Source organism: Lynx canadensis, chromosome A1 (assembly GCF_007474595.2).
Source record: "Lynx canadensis isolate LIC74 chromosome A1, mLynCan4.pri.v2, whole genome shotgun sequence".
NCBI classification, from domain to species: Eukaryota; Metazoa; Chordata; class Mammalia; order Carnivora; family Felidae; genus Lynx; species Lynx canadensis.
In genome coordinates this window covers 85,650,659-85,665,102 of record NC_044303.2, presented here as the reverse complement: position 1 = coordinate 85,665,102, position 14,444 = coordinate 85,650,659, and the positions used below count along the sequence as shown (strand labels likewise).

At 36.7% G+C, this 14,444-nt stretch overlaps 1 protein-coding gene across 1 annotated transcript; it reads right to left on the bottom strand.

Annotated features, from left to right (window-relative positions):
• Positions 1–10,477: 10,477 nt before the first annotated feature.
• Positions 10,478–11,425, bottom strand: LOC115512047 (olfactory receptor 2W3-like). The gene has a single exon (XM_030312728.1). The coding sequence runs from the start codon at positions 11,423–11,425 to the stop codon at positions 10,478–10,480; it is 948 nt and encodes a 315-aa protein (XP_030168588.1).
• Positions 11,426–14,444: the final 3,019 nt, after the last annotated feature.

The window sequence follows — 14,444 nt, the reverse complement described above, 5'->3', positions numbered from 1 at the left end:
GATGTCATTAATTTTCCTCTCTGCCAGCTTAGATAGCCAGATACTTGTGGGAACCAGAACTAACACTGTCCACGTCTCTGACTAACACCATGAGCCCCAACTTCATGTGCCCCTGCAGACAAGCCACATTCAATCTACCTGCCTTTGTAGGTATCTCCCCAAAGCAACTCTGACTGGCCAGCACCAGTCCAAAGTGACTCCTGCCCTGGGAAATGGGGGAGATAACCCCACACAACAGCTCATAAGCAGTTTCAACAGGCCAGCCTTGTCACTTGCCCACAATTGAAGCAGAGAGACTAATTGAAGATCTCTAGACTTCTCTCCCTTCTCATCTGTGAGCCCACTATGGCCTCAGGCAGGCACCTGACAGTGAAAGAAACAAAGCCTGACCTGTGCACCCACAGCAAGCAAAGTGGGTCATTGCAGATGATGAAGATGAAGACAAATGTGGCTCAACCACAACAGTGGAGCATACATAGACCACACAGAAGACAACACCAGACCACCTGGTCCTGTCATCAAGGGGCCTTGTGCTACAGGGCACCACAGGACCTCTTCTACCTTCAAGAAAAAGAGAGGTAGCAAACATTTCTAACACATAGAAACAACCACAGAGAGTTAGATAAAATGAAGACAAGGAGAAATATGTCTCAAATGAAAGAACAAGACAAAATCACAGCAAAAGAGTTAAATGAAACTGAGATAAGCAATATGTCTGATAAAGAATTCAAAGTAATGGTCATAAAGTCACTCACTAGATCTGTGTGGGGGGGCACTGAATTTACTCAGTGAGAACTTCTACAAAGAGATAGAAAATATAAAACAGAACCAGTCAGGGATAAAGAGTTCAATAACTGATATAAAAACACATGAGAAGAGAGTTCTGGTATAAGACGGTGACATAGAAAGACACTAACTCACCTCCTCCACAGAACACAAAAAAATTACACCTATTTATAGAGCAATTCCTCCAGAAGAACTGAAGGCTGACTGAACATTTGTGCAATCAAAGAGTGAATATAGAAAGAGAATAGTGATAAAGACAGAGACACATTAATGAAAGGGACTTCCACCCCTGATGTTTTGAAATGCCATGGGGAAGGATACTACTTAGGAAGCAGGAACAGATTTATCTTTCCTTGGGCACAGAAACCAGCCAGTTTTAGAAACAACTAGTTCATAAAAGAGCCAGCCCCAAGCTCCTCCAAATTGCAGAGGGGCTACTGGAACTCTCTCTGGGTCAGGAAGAATGGAGAATGACATGGTTTATGCTTCCCCCCACCATCTTGAAAGTGCAGACCAGAGCAGGGTCTGGACTCCATAGCCAGGTTGCTGCTTCAACAAGCCCTAGGTCCTGTAGTTCACATTGCCCCTGTCACACTGTGGCACAATTAAAAAGCTGAGTTTTTAGGGGTGCCTGTGTGGCTCAATCGGTTAAGCATCTGACTCTTGACTTCAGCTCAGGTCATTATCTCACAGTTCTTTAGTTTGAGGCCCATGTCGGTCTTTGTGCTGGCAGTGAAGAGCTTGCTTGGAGAATTCTCTCTCTCTCTCTCTCTCTCTCTCTCTCTCTTTCTTTTTTTCTTTCTCAAAATACATAAATAAACTTTAAAAAAAGTTGAGCTTTTAAGGAAAAATTAACCCATAATAGAGCCAGATCTAGAACTCTCCCAAAAGGTGAAAGAGCTGCTGGAACACTCTTGGGGTGGGATTGGCTAAGACACAACGTTTACATACCCCTATATCTTGAAAGCACAGACCAGTGAATGCACAGTTGGAGCATCCCGACTACCTGCACCTCAGAGAGCCCAGGGGCCCTAGATTACACCAGATCCAGCCATCCCACCAAGGTGGCCACAGGGCAGTTCTCACTAGAACACCCTGATTAGCACCAACTGCAGTTCCAGCCTTCATGCCAAGGTGACAAATGTGCAAAGCATCCCTACAATACTCCAGGTTCATACCACTTTTGGCTTCAGACAGCTTGCTAGGGCACCCTTGACACAGAGCACTCCAGAATGCACTGGGTGATATCTACTTCAGATCTATCCACTTTTCCAGTGTGCCCCTGTGCACAGAGACCCATGAACCCCTGGCTCATGCCTACATTGACTGTAGTCAGCCATCCATGGAACTCCCTTGCACTGAGCACCTTGGAACACCCCAGTTTGCACACAAGTCATCATCAGCTGTCTTGTAAGGGCATGCATTTCATGGAGAACCCAGATACCACAGCCACTCATACCCATATTAAATTTAACTTTCCTCCGAGGGTACCTGCATGGAGTGTCCCAGGGCCTCCTAGCCTATAAAACACCTCAGCTCCAGCCACCCCTGTAGGGCACACTCTGTACAGAATCATGAAACATCTGGGTCTACATGCACTTCAGCTATCCTGCCAAAGTACCTTGTGTGTATGGAACCCCACATCCCCCTAATTTATACACACTTTAGTTTCAGCTATTCTTCCAGGGAAAATGATAAATAAACTTTGATGCATCCAAACAATGGAATGCTTTTTTACTGATAAAAAGAAGTAATCTATCAAGCCATGAAAAGACATGGATGAATTTTAAATGTGTATTACTAAGTGAAAATAGCCTATATTTTAAGGCTGCATACTTTATGATACCTATTGTATAATATTATGGAAAAGGTAACAATATGGGTAGGGTAAAGAGAGGAAAGATTGGTGTAAGAGAGAGTGAAAAGGTCACTGAGAATCTTTAGGTCAGAAAAAATGCTCTCTATGGTGCATAAGATGTGTACATGGCATAATACATTTGTCCAATCCCACAGTATGTACAACACCAAAAGTAAACTCTACTATAAACATGGACTTTGGCTGATTATGATATGTGGGTGTAAGTTCATCAAATATAGCTAATGCACTACACTGGTGGGGATTGTTAATAATGACAGTGTATATGCATCTGTGGGGGAAGGGGGCTATATGGGAAATTTCTGTATTTTCCTGCATTTTTCTGTGAACCTAAAATTCCTCTAAATAATTGCCTCAACCTTTAAAAAAATCACCTTTTGAAGTTTACATGCTATATTATTCAAATTATACAACATTCTTGCAATGGCAACATTTTAGAAATAGAAAACAGTTAAGTGATTCTGGGATTTACTGAAGGATATAGAGTGGATGTAGATATAAAAGGGATTCTTGTGGTGATGGTACTGTTCTGCATCTGGTCTGTATTAATGACATTATTGTGCATGTGATCTTTTGCTAAGGTTTTGAAATATTTTAGCATTGGGAAAATTCGGTAAGGTATACATAGGACTTCTCTTTGCATTTTTAATGGCATGTAAATATACCGTTATGTGGAAATAAAAATTCAATTAAAATTGTTGCAGCTTTAAAATACATGAACATGTTATTCCTTTCCTTTCATGATACTTTACGTTTCTCTCAACAGTATTTTATATTTAGTGTGTGTGTGTGTGTGTGTGTGTGTGTGAATATGTGTGCATTGCAAAAATTCTCCATATCTCATATCTTCTATGTGTTCTTTTCTGCATGTTCCAGTTAATGCTTTTCTCTCCCTTTATAGAGGGGAATGGAAGAATGAAAAGCAGTGAAATATTTCACCCCAAAATGTGCCACTTTGATTTATTGATTATTTTTAACCAAAGACAATTAAAAAGCAGTACAAAAAATTTCCACTCTATGCTTAAAAACAGGACATAATTTTGTAAAGGTGCCCCCATCCTCTTTCTAATAAGAAGGACAGAAATTAATCACTGGAGACAACTCAAGATCCTTATCAACCCAGAGATAGCACCAGAGGAGTCTACAAAACAAACTTTTTATGTTTTATTTATTGTTATTTGTTTAATGTTTATTTTGAGAGTGAGAGAGTGAAGGAGGGGCAGAGATAGAAGGGGACGGAGAATCCAAAGCAGGCTCTGTGCAGACAGCAGACAGTTTAATGAAGGACTCAAACTCACAAACCATGAGACGGTGACCTGAGCCAAAGTCGGATGCTTAACCAACTGAGCCACACAGGAGCCCCCAAAAACAAACCTTTAAACTTGCCATATTCTATCATCAGTTTCCCCCGTATACTTGATTATCCACAATTTGCCAACACTAAAGGCCCAAATACTTTTTTTCCCTTTTTCTTGTCACTTCTCCAAAATTTTCATTCTTTGCTAAGATGCTATGTAAACTCAAATTTTACTGCTTCTTGGAGTTATTCATGTATATGTGATGCATTTAATTAATTTATTTGTTTTGTGTTATTAATCTGTCTTCTGTCATTCTATTTGGAGACTCCCAGTCAGTGAACCTAATATGAGTTGAGGAATTTTTTCCTCCCCTAGAACTAGCAATAAATGAGCCCAGGTATTTAAAAGTATGTTCATATTATTTAGAATTGAACTAAATCAGGCTATTAAAATACAGTCATTAATAAAATCATGGTAGGGGCACTTGGGTAGCTCAGTCCATTTAGTGTCTGATTCTTGATTTCAACTCAGGTCATGGTCTCATGGTTTCATGAGTTCAAGCTCCACATCAAACTCTGGGCTGGCAGTGTAGATCCTGCTTGGGATTCTCTCTCTCTCTCTCTCTCTCTCTCTCTCTCTGCCCTTCCCAAACTCACACTCTCTCTGTCTCTTTCAAAATAAATTAATAAACTTAAATAAACATAAAATAAAGAAAAGAAAAAAAGAAAAGGAATAATGAAATGAAATGAAATAAAAAAAATAAATTAAATTGAATTAAATTAAATTAAATTAAGGTTTGCCCGGGTGACTCAGTTGATTAAGCAGCTGACTTGGGCTCAGGTCATGATCTCAGAGTTCATGGGTTCGAGCCTTGCAATGGGCTCTGTGCTGACAGCTCAGAGCTTGGAGCCTGCTTCAGATTCTGTGTCTCCCTTTCCCTCTGCCCCTCCCCAACTTCTGCTCTGTCTCTGTCTTGGTCTCTCTCTTTCTAAAAATTAAATAAAAATAAAAATACATACATATAAAATAAAATAAAGTAAAATAAGATAATAAAATAAAATAAATAAAATAAAATAAAATAAAATAAAATAAAATAAAATCATGGTATTTTATTATCTGGGATACTGTTTGCCTTTATGCTCACTGACTTAGAAGTTTGTTTTCGATTTTGTAATCTAGGCTCAGTTTAAAACCCTTTAAAGTACTTAGAAGGACAGGTACTATGTAAATATTATTACTTTTGTTATTTTCATTGAATTTTTCATGCATTGACCCAACAACTATGTTGGAGTACCATCATGAGATAAAACTATGCCCACTTTATTTTGTTCCAAGATATCATCTACATCACATCTTCATTTATCTTTCTTGGTGACTTCAAGCTTCTTATGACTTATGCATCCGAATCCATGTGCTTTCTGACCCCTGACTTGATTAACTCCATTATTTTTCTTCTATCCCCCTCAGACGACAAACCACAGTTTTGGATATAATAATTTTTTGGACCTAGAATAAAACTCTGCTATACAGAATTGTATCCTCGACTATCTCCCAGGGATGTTGATAAAATTAGAGTGAATTCTGACTCCTTTATTACTTTTTTTAATCTTCCCTAAGGTAATTCTAATGGAGAGCTATTGCTCTAGAGCTCCCTGACAGTAACAGCATCCTTTAGGAATGCACTTCAGGCATATCAGCCTCTGACGTCTGACTCTGTTATGTAGAATCATCCTCATTATTAAGAGACTTTGATAGTTTCATTGTGGGAATCAAATGATTAGCTAAAAGTATTAACCTTTATAGATATCCATTCAACTAGAGATGATCAATTAGATTTAAATGAAAAATCTTGAATGAGTTTTGCCAGAAAGTGGCAAAGGCCACTCTTAAGAGCTGTCAATCATTATTATTTTTTTTTAATTTCTCATGGCTTTTTTCCTTTCATACCAATAATTATTTGAATATGTAACAGTCTTCTTATGACCATAAGGAACTGGCAGGAGGATGAAGTTATTCTGAGGTCAACAGATAGGAGTTCAACATAACAAGCATTTCCTCCATACTGATATTTGTTACTTTATTAAATAAAGTGCCTTCATATTTTTTATACATTTTGTTCTTCTTCTGTATTTTATTTTATTTTTAAAATGTTTTAATGTTTATTTATTTTTGAGAGAGACGGAGCGTGAGCGGGGGAGGGGCAGAGAAGGAGAGGGAGACAGAATCCAAAGCAGGATCCAGGCTCTAAGCGGTCAGCACAGAACCCAAGGAGGGGCTTGAATTCACGTGCTGTGAGATTATGACCTAAATAAACCAGACACTTAAACTGAGCCACCCAGGAGCCCTCTTAGTCTCTATTTTAACAACATGAATTTTACACATATTTTCACACCAACGATTTTGACCTCTCCAGGAACTCAAATCCCTTGTTATGTTATTTGCAACCAATATTACCATAAATTATTGATTCCAAATCTGTAATAAGGATATGCTTTCTCTTCTGTCACACACATTCTCTTCTATCACCTTCACACCTGGAAGAATTCCACTGCCTGCTAACAGTTCACCAATATTTGAAAAGTTTCATAACTTTGGAGAATAATTTTTAAATTGTGCTAACTTGTTTTATTTTAAATACATCTTCAAAAATGATAAAGGACAATAAACCATAGCAAGAGATAAGATATGACTACAGAGATATTTTAATTTTCCCATTCAAGACTGCATTTTACTGGGGTGCTCGGTGGCTTAGTTAAACATCTGACTCTTGATTTTGGCTGAGGTCATTACCTCCTGGTTCATGAGATTGAGCCCTGTGTTGGGCTCTGTGCTGAGAGCATGGAACCTGCTTGAGATTTTCTCTATCTCTCCCTCTCTCTCTGTCCCTGCCTCCCCTTTCTCTCAAAATAAATAAACTTTAATAAAAGACTACATTTTACCTTCTTTTCACTCTTCATATCAACCTACTTTCTCTGTCACTATTCAACTTCTCAATATGCTCCAATTCATGACTAATTCTTACATTGTAATGAGGAAATCAAAACAGTGAAGAACTCCATGCATTATTTCCATAAAAAATATATACTCTTTCCTCTGTTTATATACAATACCTTTTAGCCTGTTGCAACTGAGAAATGTACTGGTTCTTATTGAAAGATTTGAATTCACCAATGTTTGCCATTTTTAAAGACCTCAATCCTCATACCAGAAACTTCCTCTGGCTTCCAAAGAGCCTTTTTCTGAATTTAAATATTAGATTCAGGGGGCACCTGGGTGGCTTAGTCGATTAAGTGTCCAACTTCAGCTCAGGTCATGAGTTCAAGCCCCATATCAGACTCTACGCTGACAGCTCAGAGCCTGGAATCTGCTTCAGGATTTTTACCTCCCTCTCTTTCCCTGTCCCTCCCCTGTTTGTGCTCTATCTCTCTTTGTCTCTCAACAATAAATAAATGTTAAAAAAATTTAAATATTAGATTAAGTTTGCAGACCCATTTAGTACATACTATTTTTAAATGAATCAAAACATTCCATAATGAAGTATTGTTTCCTTTTCATACCTCAGAGTATTCTAGTAAAAACTTCCACTTTTTCATCTCTCTTCTTTTTCACACTCCAAATGAAATTTTATTCTCAACTAATTCTCTGAAAGAATTGTCAATGTTACTAACATCTCTTTGTTGGGTCACATACATGTTTTCTCTTGTAAGTTTCTTACCAGCATACCAAACACTTGCTGACTCTACCTAGAACTTGGTTTCAAACAAAAACAAAAAACAAAAACAAAAACAAAAACAAACAACAACAAAACTCATTTTCTTTTATTTTCTGATTATTATTTATTACTGCCAATAAAATCATCCTCAAATCTAGTGGAAACTACATTATTATTGTTCTTATTTATGAATCAGAAAATTTTACAGGGCTTAGCCAGAATAGTTCATCTTTGTTCCACGTTCTGGCTGTGTGGACCTTGAAAGGATATGTTTGCTAGGTGTTTGGCTCTGGTTGGATGACCTCATTCACAGCACTGGAGGGTGGAATGACTGGATCTATCTGGATCTATCTCTGTTCATATTGCCTGTCAGCATTTATCAGTGTAGCCTGAGGTTATTTACATGGAACTTAGATCCCAATAAAACAAAATAGGTAGCAGCCAGGACTCTGGTGAACTGGGCCCAGGATTCATACATTACAACTAGCATACTCTGTTGACCAAAGCAAGTCACATGACCAGACCATACTGAAGTGTTTGTCTGTGGATGGAAGGCGTAAAAGACATGCATAGTATGAAAGGAACTGGTAATAGTCATATCTGCAAACAATTTACCACACTGTCCAATTTTAATGCTTTGCTGATGCCTTTTACTCTGATTTCTAAACATTAACTCATTTAATTTTTTATTTTTTAAGTTTATTTTTTATTTTGAGAGTGTGTGAGTGAGTGGGGGAGGATCAGAGAGAGAGGGAGAAAGAATCCGAAGCAGGTTTTGCATTGGCAGCACCGAGTGTGACATGGGGCTCAAACTCACAAAACTGTGAGATCATGACCTCAGCCAAAACCAAGAGTGATGCAACCAAATGAGTTACCCAGGTGCTGGAAACATTAATTCATTTTAGAACTTAGTTCTAGTCTCTTTCTTTGTTTCTTTTATTTTCCTTAGTATAAGTTGTTTACTTCAGTTATCTTATCTATTTCTACTCCATAAATGGGCAGTAAAATATGCATTTAAATAACATCTTTATACTGGTGAATTTCAATTAATATTACCAACGCTGCCTTTCTAACCTGAGGTCCTGACCTTTTACATAACTACCACATTGATATCCTTGTCTGACTGTTTTTTCTTTATTCTAAACATAATTTGTCTAAAAAAGAACATTTGAATCCCTACCCCAACTGTATATTTGCTTTTACTTCAATCACTCCCATTCCAGAAAAGGTTCTAATCAACACCTGCTTGCTAAAATTACAAATTGCAAATTACATCACTCTTAATTCCTAATCAGTTCTCACTCTACAAGTTCCATTAGAAAATACTCCTGGCTTGATCTCTAAAATACATCTTTGATTATAAATTTACTCTTTTCACTGATACTGTTTATTGCAAACCATTAGCTACTGTTGTCTCATTTACTGCTATAGTCTGTTTTGCCTCATCTTTGTCCCAAAACTTCCATGCTCTGCACAACAGAAGGAGTGGACCTGTGAAATTGAAAAATCATATTATTTACTTTCTCCACTACTTCTTGCCTTAGTCTGTAACATTACCTGTAAGATTCTTCATGCTCTGGCCTTCTCTGTCTACCTCTTTGATTCTATCTCCACTATTATCTCTCTAGAACCCCACTCCATGAACAATGACCATTCTTCTGACTCAAAGTATGCCAAGCCTCCTCTTACATGGCAAAATTTAAATTTAACATCCCTTCTTCTGGAATGATTGTGACAGGTCTTCATTTTCATCCTCTGGATGTGACTAAAATAGTATTTCCATAGAGACCTTCCCAGAACATTCCACCTTTCCCAACTTCTTGATTACTTCCCATGATATCAATATAAATGTCAATATATATGTATACATATTTTTAATTTTATTTACATTATCACTCAATGAAGGCTTTATTCTTTGTCATTTATTGTCACCAGCATAGATATTAATAATTAAATTTCACAAAATCAGGATCATGTCAGTCTTTTCTTTTTAGTGTTATTTATTTACTTATTATTTTGAGAGAGAGAAGAGAGGGAGCAGGGAGGAGCAAAGAGAAAGGGACAGAGAGATTCCCAACTATGCTCCATGTTGTCAGTGCAGAGCCCAGCACAGGGCTTGGTCTCACAAAGTAGCCATGAGATCATGACCTGAGCTGAAATCAAAAGCCAGACGCTTAACTGACTCAGCCACCCAGGCACCCCAAGGGACCTTGTCAGTTTTGATCAAAGCTTTAATCCAGCACCTAGAACAGTGCCTGCAATACAAAAGCCATTCAATAATTGCTATTGAATCATTAAATAGATAATAAGGAATATTAGCTACATTTTTCTGTGAGAGTGTTTTGTTGTTTTTGTTGCTTTTGTTGTAGGACAATGATAGTGAAATATAAATTATTATCCATGTTGACAGATCTTATCAAAATTTGTAAAGGTGAATGATTATAATAAAATATTCAATATTCTATAATGGTTAAACATTTCAGAAAGTCTGGGTAAAAGAAATTTCATTTCAATTTTCTCTCTTTCCTTTCTAGACTGACTAGAAAACATAGCTCTGTTTTTTAGTATAGTATGTTAACCATCTAGATATTTGTACATTAGTAATGGTCAACAGATATTCCTTGAGAATAACCATTTTTGAATATTATAATTTATATACTCCTGCATGACTTGCACAAAAGAAAACTAAAGATGGGCCATAAACTCTGTGATGAAATATTCCCAAACTCTAGCAGATGGCAGTAATGCAAGATCAATATAGTGTAGGATATTAACATAAGAAATCATTGCTATCATTGTGTTAGGTTATAATCTCTTCCTTAAAGACAGATTTCCCAAAACTAATCTTCTCAGTGCCCCCTTCACCTCTTTGTTTCTGAAGGTATAGATCATGGGGTTCAGGAGTGGTGTGACAATGTTGTAGAAAAGAGTGAGAAACTTTCCCTGGTCCTTGGAGGAGCTGGTTCCTGGTTGCATGTACATGTAGATGATGTTTCCATAGAAAAGGGAGAACACTGTGAGATGGGAGCCACAGGTGTTGAAGACTTTGTGCCTCCCTGAAGATGACTGGATACTTAACACAGCCCTCACGATGTAGCCATAGGATATCAGGATAAACACCAGAGGTGACAGCACAATGCCCACTGCCAGGATAAAAGCAATGCCTTCAATTGCAGCTGTATTGACACAGGCCATTCGAATCAGGGCAGGCATCTCACACAGGAAGTGGTCTACTTTGCAATATCCACAGCGGGGTAACCACAGAGTCATTGGAGACATAATCAAAGAGTTGGCCACACCACAGCCCCAAGCAAGGGACACTAAGCCCATGCAGAGATGTGGATTCATGATCACCAGGTAGTGCAGGGGTTTGCAGACTGCAACAAACCGGTCATATGCCATGACAGCCAGGAGCAAGCACTCCACACCACCCAGACCCAGAAACAGGAAGAGCTGGATGGCACAGCCTGTGTAACTGATGGTCTTGTCATGGCCATTCAGGTTATAGAGCAGCTGAGGAATGGAGCTGGTGGTGAAACTGAGGTCCAGGAAAGATAGGTGGGTGAGGAAGAAGTACATAGGAGTGTGGAGGTGGGGGTCCAGTCGGGACACCAGGATGATGGTGGTGTTGCCCATAAGGGTCAGGAGGTATGCAATCAAGATGACCACAAAGAGGATCCTCTCGAGATGCGGATGGTCAGAAAACCCCAAAAGGATGAAATTTCCCTGAGTGCTGTCATTTGTTCCATCCATCTCTACTGTACCTCAGGAGAATGGGAAATTGGGGGAAAAAGTATTTCACAGCCATTAGCCACTCTTTATGCCACAATCTTTGAAACTTATAATAAAAGCCTGTGTGCATATCTGTGTGCATATCTTAAAACCTTAAAAAATAGAAACAACTAGATGGAAAGTTTTATAATTGTCATCAGTAATCTATTCAAAACAGAACATAAAACTTGAATACCATTTTTAAAAATACAAAATATTTGATGAAAATTAAGAAATAAGTATTATTAATTAGAAAAAAGAATAAAGAATAAACTGACATGTACTACAGACATTTTCCTGAAAATGGACAATATCTTTAGAATATGCAAGTATCTCACAAAACTTTAATAAGATAGTTTTTTTTTTTTAATAGAAAATTTGTGCATTCTTCCTCTAGTTCTTAAATATACTGATCCAGGCTATATGTGAACAAGCAAGACATGTCCATTTGTACTGCCCCTTACTCTAGGTAGAAAGTCGTGATATCATCCTAAGAGAAATTCATTTTCTTTCCTTTTCAGTGAATACATTTTCTGAATATTCCTGAAGCTGCTTCGAAGTGGTTGATAACAATTGGCAGTCATTGATTCCTGTGAAATTTCACCTTTCCCCAAATATATATCCCTAATATGTCAGGTTTGAGAGAGCATATGTTGGGTTCTCTGGTTCTTATGATCTTTAATTACCAGGACCAGAAGTGAATTTATCCACCTATTCGATACTACCGGAGATCATGATGTCAGTTGTCCTCTATGATCAATCTTTTAGAAGTTGAATATCTAACCTAGTCATGCCCAGATATCATACTTTTCACAAGGTAATACAGTGCCTTGTGTATTTACTTCTCTTGAATCACCCCCGCTCTCCATTCCAAATCCAGTTTTTGAAGATGTAAATGATTATATCACATTCATATTACAACTCCAATCACTGGTATTTGCCCTGTATTCTCATTCCCTCACATTTTCTGTCACCTGGAAATGTCTTTCTACTTTCTATCCATATCTTCATGTATCACTTAATCTCAAGTTTAATTCACACTATTTCTGCAGATCATTTTCTTTGATTCACGTGTTAATTAGTTGGTTTTTTTTTTTTTTTTGCAATAGTTTAATAAATTCCCAGTGGTTCCAGCAGATATATTTAACCCTATTTTTTTTAGAATTTGGGAAAAGTTAGATAAAATTTTATTACACAAATTCATGACAAACTAAGTGAAATAACTATTAAAATATGGCTTCCTTATTTTTTTGTTTTTTCCTTCATTAGTGATTACTGTTGTTTTGTATATCAGAGTGAAATGAAAGGTTAAGTCCTTGAAAAAAAATGGGGAAATTGCTCTTTTATTCCTCTTTTCTTTCTTATCACTGTTAATTTTGTCCACGCTGGAAAAATCTTTTATTTTCATTTTTATTTTTTTCTGGTTTCCTATTGTTTGTGCCATTTGGTTACAAACCACCATTTCCTAAGACTTGGCCATTTGCCAAAAGTGGTAGTAGATCAGAGCCCAGTTAATTAAAACACTATATTTAAATGTCATATAGGTTAAAGTGATTTTCTTTAAATCATCATTAAAAAAAACCTAATCTCAAATTTTTATATAAAATAGAATTTTAAACTCCACATTACTAATATTTAACAAGAAAATTCTTGAAGAAAATAAAAATAAGTAAATAAAGTAAGTTAATAAATAAACAAATAGGTGTGCCTGGGTGGCTCAGTGAATTGAGCATCAACTTTTGATTTATGTTCGGGTCATGATCCCAGGGGTGTGGGATCAACCCTGCATGGGATCCCGCACAGAGAGTGAAATGTACTTAAGATTCTCTCTGTCTCTCCCTCTGCCCCTCTCTCCCACTCATGCTATCTCAAATAAATAAATGAATGAATGAATGAATAAATAAATAAATAAATAAATAAGCATTTTATTTATTTTGAGAACATAAAATCTTTTGGTGTCCAAAGAATAAAACTATAGAAGAATGACAGAATGACCACAAAGAGGATCGTCTCAAGATGGGGACGGTCAGAAAACCCCAATTATAATAATTCTTAATAGTTTAACAATTATTAAAATTGTTAATAATTTGTACTTAAGAATATCACCTAATTCCCTGTTTAATCACAATGTGTATAATTGTTGACTCTGTCTACTCATGCATTTAACCCTGGCTTTGGCTTTATGTCCATTGACCTCTTCCTCCTTTCTTTCCCTCCACCTTCAATTCTTCCTCTTCTTAAATTTCCCATAGCTAGTGATCTTTAGTCACTCTTTAAAATTATCCCTTTCTTCCCAAAAAGTTTAAATATTTTCTTTACTTATCTATTGAATACTCTACAAATCTAGCTTGGTTTTCAAAAGCCCTACAATTTGCACTAGCTTATTTTTAAACTTAATTCCTTAACAGTATCCTAGGTATCTCCTGTCTCCCAGTTACTACTCTGGAGTTAAATATTGTACAAACTCTGTGGCATGTATGTTTTTATATCTATGTATAATTTCCTTATCTGGTTTATCACTACTGGACAATTTCATCACATATTTTTTTCAAGATTCAATTGTTGTCTGTGAATCTCCAATTTATATATTTATGTGTTCATATACATAGTTATATATCTATTTATTTTATGTAGTTATACATATCATACATAGTTATTATATACATACACAATTAAGTTATACTATAAAATATAATCACTTTGTGCCAGGAAACTTAGTTATTTGGACTACATTGTGAATGTCATAGTTATCTTTATACATGTAATATAAAAAAATGCTGTATTTCACTGCTGTTTATAGAACATAATTAGCTCGGTGGCAGTGACAGAAGTGGGTTCCTGGTGCCTGATTACCCATAATATCAATAAAATGTTTTGATTGTACATTCATATTACTTTAGCTTCCAATTTTAGCACCTCAGTTTTTGTCTTTCCCACATCCAAATTTTGTACTACAGCCAGTTACTATATCTTGTCTTGGTCTTGAATGATAAAATGACTT

Bases quoted from the DNA above. Each gene is read 5' to 3' on its own strand.
- LOC115512047 (XM_030312728.1), bottom strand. From the start codon at position 11,425: ATGGATGGAACAAATGACAGCACTCAGGGAAATTTCATCCTTTTGGGG.